At 46.3% G+C, this 16,360-nt stretch overlaps 1 protein-coding gene across 7 annotated transcripts in view; it reads left to right on the plus strand.

Annotated features, from left to right (window-relative positions):
* Positions 1 to 16,360, plus strand: part of faf (ubiquitin carboxyl-terminal hydrolase-like faf) — a 758,782-nt gene that overhangs the window by 550,515 nt on the left and 191,907 nt on the right. For all 7 annotated transcript variants that reach the window (XM_065437146.1, XM_065437151.1, XM_070532615.1 and 4 more), the window contains one exon: positions 9,461 to 9,603. In XM_065437146.1, coding sequence (XP_065293218.1) covers positions 9,461 to 9,603 — 143 coding nt within the window. The remainder of the gene's footprint in view (positions 1 to 9,460; positions 9,604 to 16,360) is intronic.

Below are 16,360 nucleotides of genomic sequence, written 5' to 3' on the forward strand. Positions count from 1 at the left end.
TACATCAAATTTTCTCATATATCAAACAATTTCTGGACATAGTGTAGTCACAATAAGTATATGTAGCAAAAATTATGCTTACATAGAACAAAAATTGCAGGGACTCCCAATATAACAAACTTCAAGCAGTAGAAAAGTGCCCCCAGAAGTTGGCTTTTCCTCACGGTGGCGGGCAAACCCGATGGCGCAGCTCCATCCAACTCCTATCCCTACTGTGACCGCACTGCCTCGGGCAAGCCGTTGACACCCTCCTGCAAAAAATGATCCTGGCCCGCCCGCAGTGCTTGCTCAAACAGCCAATTACAGGCTCTTGTGCCCTCGTCGTGTAAGATTGCGAAAGTACGAGCAGTCTCGCTGCTTATCTGGTTCAGTGTGTTTGTGCCTTCTGGGCCTTCTCCCGCAATGTTGCCGTGATGAAGCAGCGGAATTCGCCTTTTGTCGTCGAGCTCGAAATCATAAATCGGGTCAAACATGGTGAGAAGTCTGATGCCCCCGTAGCGTGCAAGATTCCGAGGGTTACTCTCAACACAACCTTGGAAGAATAAGGGGGAGATTAGGGCTAAAGCGGCCAAACTCTCGACTCGGTGTCCATGGTGCTCGACGCGTACGCATGGCCATGTTCAAGTGGTTCATGCAAAATTGCTTCAGACGTGCTGGCTTCTGCGTGCTCGGTGATTACTGTAAATTCTGATAAATGTGATGAAGCCATTGCCGGTGTTGCCAAAGTTTGGAGCGAGGTGTAAGAATTTACGGAAGCTGTTGACGAATCAACGGTGGACAAGTTTTCGAGTGCAGATAATGGTATCGCAACCATGGAAGAGCCAGAAAATGAAGACTACATTGCTGACATCGTACCGAGCACAAGTGAAAGTGGGCACAATGAGGAAAGCAACGAAGGTCCTTTGCCCACATCCTCCGAAGTGATTGGTGCACTTCCTAGTCCGGTGCTTCTGTGTGAATGTGGAAGGTTGCAGCCTCAGCTGCTCCGACTCCTTAGACAATGTGGAGAAGTACGTGCGTCGCAGGCAGTGAAATTGCCCAACCAGAAGAAAATGCAGGACTATTGCATGCAAAACTAAGCTAGTTTCATCAATAAAGTGATCTTATATATGGTATGTGCTTTTATGACATCCAATTATTTAGCAGGCTTATATCGAAATGTGCTCTATATCGAACTTATAGGCATTTTTCTGCGAGTTCGATATAGCTGGGTTCGACTGTAATTGGCACTGTCTCCGAGAAAATCACAATTTTTCATGGAACAGGTGTTCCGCTACTAAAATTCAACTCCAAGCACTACAGTTGGGCATGCCAGGCTGCAGCCGACAATGTTCCGGGCTGGTTTGTGTCGTCATCGCTCTCAGAGTCAAAATCTAACGACAAAGTAGCATCCCTAAACTTGCCGCTGCGGCAAGTTATCGTCCGATAGCTCTAACAAATTGTCTGTGTAAGCTTTTCGAAAAATGATAAATCACAGACTTATAGATTTCCTTGAGCTCAACGATATGCTCGATCCTTATCAGTGTGGCTTCAGAGAAGGGCGGTCGACAACCAATCATCTGGTGCGCATTGAAGGAAATATCCGTGATGCATTTATAGATGGACAGTATTTCCTATCGATATTCCTTGACATGGAAAAAGCGTATGACACGGCATGGCGTTACGGGATTTTGCAAGACCTGTCGGAGATTGGCATCTGTGGAAATATGCTGAACATAATTGAAAGCTATTTTCGGATCGCAGTTTCCCCGTGAAAATCGGCAACGTATTGTCGCGACCTTTTATACAGGAAACAGGTGTACCCCAGGGAGGAGTACTCAGTTGCACTCTCTTAATCATTAAAATGAACACACTTCGTCCTTCACTGCCACCGGCCATTTTTTATTCCGTCTACATAGATGATATACAGATAGGTTTCACATCTTGTAACCTTACAGTGTGTGAAAGACAGGTACAGCAGGGCTTAAACAAGGTGTCCAAGTGGGCAGACCAAAATGAATTTAAAATCAACCCGCACAAAAGCTCTTGTGTTCTCTTCACAAGAAAGAGGCCTGGTACCTGATCCCTGTGTATAACTGGGTGGACAACAAATTCCCTTCAAGAAAGAGCACAAATTTCTAGGTGTTATTCTCGACTCCAGGCTCACTTTCATTTCACACATAAGATATCTTAAAGAAAAATGTCTAAAAACCATGATCTTACTTAAAGTTCTATCCCACACTACATGGGGTATCGACAGGAGGTGCCTCTTAAATCTTTACAGGAGCCTAGTTAGATCACGATTAGATTATGGTGCCGTAGTGTATCACTCTGCTGCACCGAGTACGCTAAAGATGTTAGACCCACCCCGTTCATCATCTGGGTATCCGCCTGGCCACTGGCACATTTAGAACAAGCCCTGTTGAAAGTCTATATACCTACCGAGTCAGATCAGCGGTCACTCCATTTTCAGAGAACGTACATCAGCTTTAACTATTTTCTTAAAGTTCTTCAAATAAGGAACATCCATGCTAATTACTTGACGTGTGAAACACTTTTTCTCAATAGACCCTCTATGAGACTTCCTTTCTCACTGCGTGCAAGAGAACTTAGCGCGGAAATGGATGTCCCAGTTCTCGAACATCGCCAAATGCCTCCAGCTAAGCTATTACCACCCTGGGAGTGGCAGGTGTTAGACTTTGACATATCCTTTGTAGAGGTCACAAAGCACGCTCCTGAGGTTGAAATTGCTATGCTTTTCCGGGAACTTCAATCAAAGTACAGCTGCTCCGAATACTACACAAACGCGTCAAAATCACATGCTGGTGTATCTTATGCGGCTGTTGGTCCCTCATTTTCTGAATCTGACATGTTGAATCCTTTAACAAGTATCTTCACTGCAGAATCCTATGCAGTACTGTCTGCAGTAAAACATATACAGAAATTAAAACTCGACAGAGCAATAGTATTTACAGACTTGTTAAGTCTTGTAAAAGCGCTAATTTCCTTACAAAACCATACCAATCCTGTTTTCATTGAAGTTTACTCGATCCTATGCAATATTTATGTATCACATAGACACGTAATAATATGCTGGGTACCTGGCCATAGAGGTATTGAGGGTAATGTACTGGCTGATAAAATGGCCACATCACTCACATCACTAAACACTTTTCCTACAGCTGCTGTCCCTGTCACAGATCTGAAGCCTTTCTTGCGTAAGAAACTGCGACAACACTGGCAACGCATGTGAAATGCAGAAATAAACAATAAACTGCACGTTATAAAGCCACAGTTAGGTTTTTGGCCCTCCCCAACAAAATCACGGCGAACAGATGCCCTTTTCTGCCGCCTCAGAATAGGGCACATATTTGGTACACACAGTTTTCTGCTTACTGGAAATGAACCGCCAAACTGTGGTCGATGTGGTGAGAGGCTGACCGTCCTCCACATCCTCTTGGAGTGTCGCAAAGCCGAATCTGAAAGAAACATTTTCCTTTTGCATATTGTTATTGCGTACCTCTTCACCCAGGTATGTTTCTTGGTAAGGAACCATTTTTCAACACCAAAGTAGTCCTCAATTTTTTTAATGAGGTTGTCCTACACGTTATGAGCCCAATAAATTCGCAGCGCATCCTCTTTCCAGTGGGTGCCCCTGTGATAGTTGTTTTATATAGCACATGCCTCCAGGCCCTTGTGTCTCCAGGGCTCTAATGAGGCCACGGTGCTCTAGTGAATTTTAGAAACTTATGCATTTTTTATATTGTATCATTATTTTGCAACGCACCTTAATGCTCATAGTACGCGTCATTTGTCATCGGCATAATTTTATTACACATACATTTTACGCACTTTACAGTGACCATATTTTTGGCCCCTTTACAACCACGTCACATCAAATCCATAGAACCCATCACTCCACTGCAAAATCATTAACACTTGCATGGCGCTCTTTCGCCATACCTAGCCCTTGCGCCAATAAAAACCACACATTCATTCATTCATAGAGCGATCTGAGAATACTTCACCATCAGCAACTTCATTTGCTAACCATACTTCTGTACCGAGAATAATAGACGGCTTCACCGTGTCAACTAGAGATGCAAATTCATCAACCTTGTTCTTAATGCTTTGGCAGGTAATTACAAGAAAGGAAATAAGCATTGCATTAGGCCGACACCGTCACCCGACCAGTTCTACTCCCTTTGAAGTATCGGTTTTGTCTTTTACTATTGGTACCACCTCATTTGTATCATCACCAAACAAGTACTGCTGACCATTTTTAATAAGAGCGTCGTACTTAAGACTGATCTTTTCGTCATTTGTTCTTGCGATTTCGCGAACTGCAATAGACGTTTTCTTTTTTTACATACATCCTGAGAAAAGTCCTCTGAAATACTGACATTGCTTCCTTTGAATTTATAAGCGCTTTTCAAAACCTTTTGCTTTTCAACGTATGAAATGAAAATCGCTATTAATGGACGATTGCTACCAGTCTTGAATTTACCCAGCCTGTGAGCATTTGCCATTTTCACTGATTGGATGCCTAATTTTGATTTACACACGTCAATTACACATTCTCCAGAGTCCTCACTTGACTCGTTGGGTTTTGTATCCTCTACACAAAAAAAAGCAAATTACAACGCCTCCTCTGGTTCTCCAGATGGTCTACCTTCACCATAACTAAACCCAGCATCCGCTGATGTACCTTCGCCATAACTAAACCCAGCATCCGCTGATGTTCTTCACATTATTTCTTACATTCCTCAACTGTGCAGTTAATTTGGTCAATACTAGATATTCTGGATTTTATAGACGCTATGCAGGTGCTGAGATCATTCATGGCACATTTACTTTCAACTTGCGTTAGTTCTATTGCATATAACTTGGCCTTAATGCCATCTTGACCATCGAAGAGCCTCTGCAGAGTTTCGGCAGTGGTCGGGCCAGGGTTAAGCTCAACGTCGCCACTTAAATGTAGCAGCAACAGATAAAAGCAAATACGACGCAACAATCGAAAGCGATGACGCGAAGAATCTTTCACTTGCGAGTGAGTTGTTTTCAGGCAAGCAAATAACATTTGGGGTGAAACCGGCAAAACAAAATGCGTGCGAAAGCAATGCAAGCTCGATTACTAACCTGCAAAAGCAGCAAGAAAAACATGAGCAGCCCCACTTCTGCGATTCCGGTTCCACGCCCCTCTGGGTGACTGCCAGATCCCAGTATTTGTAGGATGACGATAAGGCGATCACTGCACTAGTGTTCCTTGATCGGCACGGTACAGCGGCCGAAGTCAGTGGTGGTGCTTGCCGATTCGTCGTCGTGAGCAGCAGACGTAGTTCCATTTGCTGATCCATCAACGCACATGCCAGACCAAAAGGGATAACTCGTAGTTGACGTACATGAAACGGCGTCGCCAAAAGATTGCTTCAAAGGCTAAGGTGCCATGTGCCTGCAAAAGCAGCAAGAAAAACATGAGTGGCACCGCTTCTGCCATGCCGGTTCCATGCCCCTTATAAAAACCCATAATTTAAAACATTAACGTGTGACACGATCTCATCTTTTGTATTCAGTGACCCACAGTCACCTTCTTTCGGGTCGTCATTGTCACTAAAGACGTCGCGAACGCAGTTAACAATCTCTTCGCTTGTCAGGTCTGCTGCCGGTAGTGTTGCGCTGCTGCTCTCTACGTATTCGTCAAAGGAAGAGACGGCGGGCAGCAGTTCCGCAACCTCGGTCTACAGGTCTCCTGGGTTGTTGTCGGTCACTTCCAGGTCATCTTCAAGCTGCGCAAGCGCTTTCATAAGCCCTGCTTTTCGTCAGCAGTTTCTAATGATGGACACTCAAGTTCCACCAAGCTCCTGTGAGCAGTTCCGCTGCCTGACGAATATATATTGCAGTCGGCTGCTTTAGGCGGAGGTTGATAACCAACCACCTGCACAATGCGCTTATGAAATTCTGCTTTCATACTCTTTATAATGCCCTGGTCCAGGAGTTGCAGCAAGGACGTGTTGTTCAGAAGCAGAAACTCCAAGCGAACGTGTGTCAAGCGAACATTCACAATGTGAACAGAGCAGTTGTCGACAGCCAATAGAATTCTTCGGTCATCCCTCCTCATTTGGTCGTCGAGTTTGATAAGCGACTCGAAAAATAATTTTTTGGTCATCCAGGCTCGTTTGTTAGCACAGTAGTCGTACAGTAATCACATGGCGCTTTTAATGCAGCGAGGCTTCGTGTACTTGCCAATGACAAGCGGTTTAATTTTCTTCATGCCTGTTGCGTTGCAGCAGAGCAGGACTGTCACGCAAAGCTGCGACTTCTTCCCTCCTTTGCCCTGCTGCCCTTTGAAGTCCATTGTCCGATCTGGCAGGAGCTGATAAAAACATGCGGCCTCATCCACGTTAAAATGTCGTCTTCAGAGTATGATTAAGGCACCTCCAGAAAATTATCATTGCACCAGGAATCTGCGCCTTCTTTTTCAGTAGCCTTTTCCTCACCCAAGACTACCTGCCAAGTTATTCCGTTCCTTTGGCAGAAACAAAAAAAGCCAACCCGTACTGGCGTCGAACCCAGTTATAAGTGCATCGGCAAATTTGCGGGTTTTTTCTTGGAGCGTTAGGCCAGACATGGGAATGTTTTGCAGTCTGGCATCATTGAACCACGTGAGAGCAGCTCGGTCCACGTTTTGAAAGTTTCCCAGTCGCAGCCATTTCCTCATAGGAGCGAGTTGCGATTCCCAGTGAAGCTTGACAATCTTGTCTCAGTCTTTCGAAATGGTCGCAACAGGCGATGGGGCAATGCCACGCTGTCTGCACACATCGATTTGTTTTTTTCCCTTCATCGATTTCCTGCAATATATCCGATTTGTTCTGCAGTGAAAACTGCTTTCGCTTCTTCATGGCATCGTTGCTAGCTGCATTCATCGTTGGATCTCACGTGAACATTGCCAAACCTTTGTCGTGAAGTTTGTGGTGAAGTTTGTGGTGAATCAATTGGCATTCGACATGGTGATCATGATAGCTACTGCGGCATGGTGATGATGGTAGTTAATGCTACCGCACAGGCGGTAGCACAGCTACCGCCTGTGCTGTTTATGTGTTTTCTTCCTATGTCCCCGTCTTTTTTGCGGTCAATATGATTTGCAAAATAAATCACGTATGTTATTCTGAGATATGCGCTATAGTTCTGAAATATTTTTACATTTAAGATATAGGCAATCTGGTGGGAATTTTTTTTTTAATTATTCGTAAATTTGAGAAATTCGTTAATGTGATGTTCTTAGTAACGAGATTTGACTGTACCTATTTTGTTACACTTTTGTTTTCATTTGTAGGCACCCGCTGCAGACACTAAGCGCAGTTAGTAGCTATAGCGCCCAAGATCTTTGTCGCCATGCAGTGCAACTTATGCAAATCTCAGACGCCATGAGCCCCATCGATGCACTGCTCTCAGCGTGATCTGCATTGCACACGCTGGCTCTCATAACCGTGCTATTAGAGCCCGGCCTTCCTGCAATTTGTTTCTAAGTGCTTAACTAACAAGATACTATCCACCAGGAATGGTTTGTAAATTCGTTAAGTTCTTTTTAATGCCTTAAAAGTTTCTGCAAACTCCAATACCTCGAATTAACGAATTTTGTGATTTAACCAAGTTTTTTGCTACAAGTTCAACTATACAGGTTCGACTGTATTGACATGTGCACTTGTTTATCCTTCTCAGCTGACTGCTTTTCACTGTCTAACAACTGGTATCTATCACTAAGTGCGTAATGTGTCCGCATATATGGGAAGTTTCTCTAATGTTATCGATGGTTCTGTCCACTGTTTTTTGTCACTGAACTTTGTGTAATCTGATTGCATGCACGACGTGATTCCTGTAGTACTTTCTGGAAGGCACGCGGGCACCAGCAATTACTCGGGAACATTTGATGACTCATGTATAAAAACTGACGTGCTCGACTCACAGATCAGATTTCGCGATCGCCGACTGTATTCGCCGCTCTGTTGTGCTTTGAGTGTAACTTGCTTTTGTGATGACATCATCCAGCCATTGAAAAGCCGGTGGGCATCTCCTGTGGTCTTAGTGAAGAAAAAGGATGGAAGTCTGCACTTCTGGTCGATTATTGCCACTTGAACAAAATCACCAAGAAAGACGTATACCCCCCTTCCACGGATAGACGACGCATTAGACCGACTCTGCAATGCTAAGTACTTTTTGTTGATGGACCTCGAGATGTGTTATCAGCAAATTGAAGCCAACAAAAACGATCGAGAGAAAACTGCGTTTATCATGCCAGATGGCCTCTTCAAGTTCAAAGTGATGCCTTTTGGGCTTTGCTCTACGCCTGCAAGTTTCCAGAGCGTGATGGACACAGTCTTGGCAGGACAGAAGTGGCAGAGTTGTCTTGTCTAATTGGATGACATTGTAGTCTTTGCCACGAATTTCAAAGATCACCTGAGGTGGCTTCAGACAGTACTAGGGGCAGTCAAGTTATCTGGATTCACTCTGAAGCTCGAGAACTGCCGTTTTGCTTACGAAGAACTTCTCTTCCCAGACCATGTCATCAGCAAATCTGGAGTCCACCCTGATCCATAGAAGACATCTGCCATCGCTAACGTTCCATAGCCCACCGACAAGAAAGAAGGGCACAAATTTCTTACCTTGTGTGCCTATTACAGGTGCTTCGTCAAAACTTTTTGCATGTCGCGGAGCCATTAACCTTTCTCACGAAATCAGACGTACATTTTAAGTGGGAAATGCTGCATTTTAAGAGCTTAATTGACACCTGCAGTCACCACCAGTACTAGTTCATTGCGATGAAGACGCCAACACCGAAATCCATGCCATCGCAAGTAGCCTAGGCCTTGGCCCCGTCCTAGTCTAAACGAAAGACGGATTTGAAAGGGTCATTGCTTATGCTAGTCGGTTGCTGTTGAAAGTGGAAGCCAATTATTCTATGACAAAAAAGGAATGCCTTGCTATCATTTAAGCTACCGTGAAATTCTACCCTTACCTTTATGGCAGGTCCTTTAATGTCGTAAGTGACGACCACGCCTTGTGTTGGCTGGCAAATTTAAAGAACCATTCAAGACGCCTCGCACGATGGAGTTTGAGACTCCAGGAATTTGACATAACCGTTGTCCACAAATCTGGACGGAAGCACGCTGATGCCAACTGTTTATCATGTGCCCCCATTGACCTGCCAGAAACAAACATAACTAAAGACCAAGTTTTAAGCAGGTCATCATCGTAGTCCCAGTAGTTTTTGCTAGAAACAGAGTGCTTCATCGGGGTCAACATAGCATGTTGACAAAGTCGTGAGCACTGCATGTAAATGGTGGCCAAAGATCTCGTGGGAATTGACATTTAAAGAATGCAGGGAGAGAAGTGATAAAATTAATGAGTGTTTAATTACAATAATACCTTAATAGGAAGGCATTTTTATTGTGAAATGTAATTTAAAAAAGCGGCTGTGGTCCAGGCGGCCGATGAAGAGCTGTGCCAGGAGGCCCTGGAAACACTGACGCTGGCACTGAGCCTGCAGCCCTCGGCCCTGTCACAGCTGCTGGTGGACCCCGACTGGTCACGCTTTGTGCTCGACCTGCTGCTGCACTGCCCACACAGGTCAGTGAACTTGTGCATTTAAACTTGTTAAGTGGTGTTTTCAGGTTGTCAACAAGACACGTTTAGAGGAAGATGGAAACTTGAAATGATGAGTAGTGGTCGAAAAAGGAACATCCTTTTCAGCCAACATTTTGACAAGGGGACTTGTTTTTGTCAGGGCAGCAACTGCTTTCCTTAGCAACATTTTAATGTGCACGTGGTGCACTCTGCCCCACCCTTAGAGGGTGAGGGGAAGGGTAGACGGGAGTTGTAAGGTAGTAGACAGATCGGAAATTACAGGAGGGGGAGGGACAAAGGTAAGTTTGGAGTTGTGCGAGTAACGTTGAACAATAGAAAAGGGGAGGTACTGTCTTGGTTTCTATAGAAAAGTGGAGATAACCAGTACTAGGAATGAATTTACCAATGTAGGTAGCTGCAGCCGATCTGGTGTGTTTGGTTCTCTAAGAAAGCAGGAGCTAGTCAACAAATCTCTCTGGAATTTGAAAGAGGTGGGGAGAGCAGAAGAGTCCCTGGTAGCAAGCTGTGTTCGGTCAGAGTCTTTGAATAGCTACAATGGAAAAAGTATTAGGGGTCTCTGATTCGGTAAAGTGTACAAATCAAAACTGCAAGAGCATCCATACACATACGTCCCCCCAAAAAATAAGCTAACCTGAAAAATAAGGTCTATTGGGTATATTTGTCTGAGTAGTATTGCGAATGCATTTAAGAGCTCCCTTTGAAACACTTATACCTGTTGGTTTGGGTGTACTATTAAGCTTGTGAATGAGATATGACTGTCTGTATTTTCTGTCTCATGGAGACCAGAAGTTTGACTGTAGGATGTAAAGTTTAATTTCATCGAAATTGTTTCCTCAGAGATAAAAGAGCTGTGCCACTGCATAAGGAAGTTTCTTGGCCATGTCCGCACGGTGCCCGTATAGTCTAACATTAATTGGCTGTGAGGTTTCGCCAATATATTGTTTGCGGCACAGTGAACATTCCAACATGCAGATAATGTTTGAACTAGGGCAGGCTGTATTGGATTTCATGCGTATAGTCGCTTGCAGTTCTAACTTTTATGTAATAAACCTTCCTCCATCTTGTGGAGTTCTGCAGAACTAATTAGCCATTATTCGAATTATGACAACACTATCAGCATTACTAACTTGAAGTTATCTATTGGTCTTCCCCCTTTAGCATCAAGACGCATAATTTCACAACTCTGCCTATTCCATAAATTGTACTATAACTTTTCTGACCTTCGTTCCACACTTTTATTTCCACCCATTCGCTCATCCCATCGTCTATTCAATTCTTTATGTATCCAACACCTTCATGGTTCTACAAACGCTTTCAACAAATCCTTCCTTCCCTCTGCAATAGAACAATGGAGCTCGCTCCCGGAATCCATTGTTGTAGAGCGAAACTCTTCGAAATTTCGAGAGTTACTAACCACTCATATTTGCAACTAATTATGCAAAAACCTGTTCTTTTAGTGTCCTTTCAGTTGTTGTCTTTTTTTGCTTTGTACATGAGTATTCCTTCGATGTTTGTATTATTGTTTTGCCTCCCCCTTATGTAATACCCCACATGAGGCCCTTAAGGAAATAATAAATGATGATGATGATGGTAACTTTTTTGAAGGTGTTTGCAGGTCTTATAATTGGTAGAAGCACAGGCTGCTATTTTGATGGTGCACTGAGGCGTTAATAAGACTTGTCGTTGGGCGAGTTGGTTCATACTGTGAGGAAATAAATGTACTCTGTGAAATTCAACACAAGGACATAGTAGGACGTAGTAGGAGTAGTAGAAGGGTGTAACGCTTGTCCGTGTCCCTCACTGCGCCCTTGTGTTGAATTTTTCACAGCGCATTTATTTCCTCACTGAGGCTTTACTTTTGCCAGTGCTAACACACCCTTAATGTTTCTGTTGCAGCGATATGCGACTCTAGGTACATCCAGGAACACTTTTCTAAGGTGCTCATTGCTTGCTACAATTGGATAGTGTTTCTGTAGAATATTCACACGTGTACGTGTTTATGTTTCTCCGGTGACCGCTTTTCACCAACTAGCAACTGTTAAATGTTATCACTCAGTGCAAGATGGGCCTGCATGATTTGGAACTTCCACAAATGTTATCGTTCATTCTATCTGTTGCGTATGTCCTCGCCGAAACTTATATTATCAGATTGCATGTGCAACACAAATTGTGTGGTAGTTCCTGGAAACCATGGGCACCAGTGATTACACTAGAACCTTCCTCGAGCGATATTATCACTCAGCTATTACAACTAAAACAGTTTACCACTGCCAGATTGGCAAAAAAAGTCTGCCTTTAGCGATGGCTGGTCCTCGGAGGGCGGGCGTGCAACCACGAACTTCGTCGTTCTCGCCTTAAGGGTCCCATGTTATCGCAGGAAAACTTATTTCGCATCATTGCTCCCCTCTCAAAAGCGACCAGCCCGGTCGCTTCAAGGGCAGCGGGTGCGCACTATGGGTAAGAGTGCCAACATGAAAAGACAAAAAAAAAACATACAGGAATGTACATAATGCTGAGGCAGTTTGTGAGGGTTGCTTATCCCTCGCTTGCGTAGTACGGCTTCATCCGTACTACGTGGACGACTTCAGCACGGGGACGGCGTCGGTTCGAACCACGATCAGATCTTTGAGGCACTACCTCGTGGTAAACATCACTGAGGTGGCGTACAACTTCATAGGGGACGAAATAGTGGCGCAACAATTTCTCTGAGAGCCCACGGTGTCGGATAGGTGTCCACACCCACATGCGGTCGCCTGGTAAGTACTGGACGTTCCGTCGGGTCCAGTTGTAACGGTAGGCATCGGTATTCTGCTGGGTGTGGATGCGATTCCGAGCAAGCTGGCGAGCTTCCTCGGCTTTCTCGACGAAATCTTCAGTGGTGTCATTCCTTGTGGTTCCGTGCTGTACCGGGAGCATGGCGTCTAAGGGGGTTGTAACGCGATGTCCGTAAACAAGCTCGAATGGTGTAAACTCGGTGGTCTCCTGCACAGCGGTATTGTAAGCAAACGTGACGTACGGCAAAATTTCCTCCCATGTTTTGTGTTCCACATCAATGTGCATGGAGAGCATGTTGGCTAATGTTCTGTTTAGGCACTCTGTTAAGCTGTTAGTTTGGGGATGATAGGCTGTGGTCTTTCGGTGGTCGGTGTGCATCAGTGTGATGACTTGTTGCAATAACTCCGCTGTAAACGCTGCACCGCGATCAGTAAAGGCCGATCCACACGACGGACCAAATTGCTCTTTTGGACCGCGGTCCGCGCATCACGTGATAGGACATCACCAGTTCGTGCGTACCGCCGTTGGCCCGCGCAAGACCGCGGCCCTCGCGGTCCAACAAATCGCCGAGGCTTTTCCCGCTTCCGTTTTGGCGGCGGACCGCATGCAAACCGCAGCGATTTTGGCGTAGCCAACGAATGTTGTCCGGCAACAGAGTGTCTTCAGCCAAATTACAGTGTACTAGCCAAATCCAATCTAGTTTTCGGCTCAGCAAAAGCCAGTCAAGCCAGTCGTTTCATGTCCGCCGTTCCGCCTACACGTGCGTGCAGCGGATATATTTTTAAACACCGTGTCCTCTTGGAGTGACGAGGATGTTTTTTCATTTTGTATGCCTCGTTGAGCAGTTCCTGGCTTTGTGGGACTCGAGCCGGAATGATAATGATAACACTCTGGCCGAGAGTGTAGCTGGTTGGTCTGCTCTGCCGTCTGCTATGGCGGTCCGCCGTGTGGATGTGCTCTGCGCCGGACCGGACCGCGGCGGTCCGTGACGTCGCATCACGTGACCTAGCGGCCCGCGGACTTGGTCCGTCGTGTGGATCGGCCTTAAGGAGTACAGCGGGTGCACCGTAGCGAAGCACGATGTTGTGGACGAAGAAGCTGGCGAATTCAGCAGCCATTCCCTGCGGCACAGCGTTCGTCTCGGCATAGCGAGTTAAATAGTCAGTTGCCACGATTATCCACTTATTTTGCAAGAATGACGTGGGGAACGGCCCAAGAAGGTCCATTCCCACTTGCTGGAACGGTGCCAGAGACGGATCCAAAGGCTGAAGGAGGCCGGCAGGCTTGACGGGTGGAACTTGACGCCTCTGACAGTCACGGCACATTCGCACATAGCGCTGAACCGACAAAAATAGGTGTGGCCATTAGTATTTTTGCCGTATGCACGCTAATGTCCTCGCGAAGCCTAAGTGGCCGGCACAAGGATCGCCGTGACATGCCTCTAAAACTTCCTCGCACAGTGCCATCGGAATGACGAGAAGGAACGTTTCCTGGCTGTTCTCGAAATTTTTCTTGTACAGGACATCGCTTCGCAGGCAGTACGACATCAATCCTCGTGAAAGTGGGCGTGGGACAACAACGTCAGCTCCCTCAAGATATCGGATGACTGGAAGCAGCTCCGAGTCTGCACGTTGATAGTCAGCCATGCACACCACGTCGATGACACCAAGAAACGGCAAATTTAGCTCCAAGTCGGAGGATGTCAAGGGAATAGGAGAACGTGACAAGCAGTCAGCGTCACTATGCTTATGGCCAGATCTGTAGACAACAGTTATGTCGTATTCCTGGAGGTGGAGGCTCCAACGAGCGAGGCAACCTGACGGGTCTTGTAGATTGGCAAGCCAGCAGTGCGAGTGGTGATCGCTGATCGCTCGAAATGGCCGGCCGTATAAGTAGGGTCGGAACTTGCTGATGGCCCACACGACTGCTATGCATTCTTTTTTGGTCGTTGAATAATTAGCTTCTGCTTCTGTCAGGCTACGACTCGCGTACGCAACTACACGTCCTGCGCCATCTTGCCATAGAACCAGAATGGCCCCGAGTCCTACGTTGCTGGCGTATGTGTGTATTTCAGTTGCCACGTTGTCATCAAAATGCGCCAGCACTGGAGCGGATTGAAGGCGTTTATGCAATTTGGTGAAGGCCGGCTCTTGGTCTTCCGTCCACGCAAAGGGCACATCTTGTCGCATCAGTCTCGTGAGCGCTTCAAGCAATCCTTGAGAAGCCTTCAACGAAATGACGGTAGTACCACTGAACAGTCTACCACTGAACAGCCTTTTTGTCTTTAGGACGAGTGTGGTATCCTGTGTTAACTTCTGGTTTCGGTTTTGGGTCTTTACATCAGGGCGCCACTCAGCGCCAAAGGCTGTAAATTGCCTCCTGCTTCCCCTCGGAGAAATAAAAGTGCATTCTTCGTCTGGTCCCCGATTGGAGCAGTCCGGCTCTTTCTTGCGGCACTGCGCGCCCCGGCCATTAGGCCTCGTGCTGTAACCGTTTCGTCCTGCCACCCCGTCGAAGCTACAACAACGAGGAAACTCGGCAACGGCAGCGAGTTTTTCAGGGTCTGGTCGTACTCCTTGGGAGCTGACCACGTGGCCTAGAAACTTGAGTTCCTGGAAGCCAAAGTAACCTTTTTAGGCTTGATGGTGTGGTTGGCTTTGCGTATTGTGGTAAGGACACTTCATAGCCGGGCAAGATGTTCATCGAACGTGCTGGAAAACACAACAACGTCGTCTAGGTTCACTAGACACGTCTGCCACTTTAGTCCAACGAGTACAGTGTCCATCATTTGTTGGAACGTAGCAGGAGCGGAACAGAGACCGAAAGGCAGCACTTTAAATTCGTACAGCCCATCGGGAGTCACGAAGGCGGTTTTTTCACGCTCACGCTCGTCCACTTCGATTTGCCAGTTGCCTGACTTTAGATCTAACGAAGTAAAGAACTGAGCATGAGGCAGACGGTCCAAAGCGTCATCAATCCATGGCAGGGGATAAACGTCGCGTTTGGCGACTCGGTTAAGCTGTCTATAGTCAACGCAGAAGCGGAGTGTGTTGTCTTTCTTTTTTAGTAGTACGACAGGCGATGCCCATGGACTTGTCGACGGCTAGATGACGTCATCATGTAGCATTTTTTGAACTTGACGCTTAATTGCCTCCCGCTCCATAGGTGACACGCGATATGCATGCTGACGAACAGGCCACACCGACTCCCCTGTAACGATCCCGTGTTGCGTAACGGAAGTGCGCTGGACTTTGGATTCCGTGGAAAAACAGCCGGAGAATTCTGTTAGTAGGTCCAGCAGCTGATCCTTCTGTACATCTGCTAAGCCAGCATTAATGTGGACGCGGGTATTCAGGCTGGCGTGAGTTGTTGCGTCCGGTGAAGTCACTTGTAACATGCCTATGTCAAAGAAGTCAGCAATGTCGTTCAGGAATGCCACAGCTGTACCTTGAGGGACGTGCTGATACTCATGGCTGAAGTTTGTCAACAAAACTTGCGAGCACTTATGCTGTATTCGAACAAGGCCCCGGGCGATGCAGATGTGTCTTTTGAGCAGCAGCGGGATATTTGCCTCGGCAGTACCCTCATAGCCGTCGAATACGCGCGTCGCAGGTTACGAGGGTCACTATGCTGCTCCTTGGCGGCACCGTGATGTTCTCGTCAACAATTCTCAAGGCGTTGACATACGTGTCGTCAGTGCTGCTCCCTGCTAAGGCCTGCGCCGTCGAAAACATTACCCGCGACTTTTGTAAGTTAATCACAGTTCCATTAGCCTGCAGAAAGTCCATTCCCAGAATTAGGTCTCTCGAACAGCTTGGGAGGATAACGAATCTCCGAGGTGCGTAAACCCACGAATGCTCACTCACACTGTGCATCTTCCTACCGGAGTTAGCAGATGGTCTCCTGCAGTGCGAATCTGCGACCCAATTCACTCTGTAGAAACTTTCTTCAGCTTGCAGGCAAG

The sequence above is a fragment of the Dermacentor albipictus genome, chromosome 1 (assembly GCF_038994185.2).
Source record: "Dermacentor albipictus isolate Rhodes 1998 colony chromosome 1, USDA_Dalb.pri_finalv2, whole genome shotgun sequence".
Classification (NCBI taxonomy): domain Eukaryota; kingdom Metazoa; phylum Arthropoda; class Arachnida; order Ixodida; family Ixodidae; genus Dermacentor; species Dermacentor albipictus.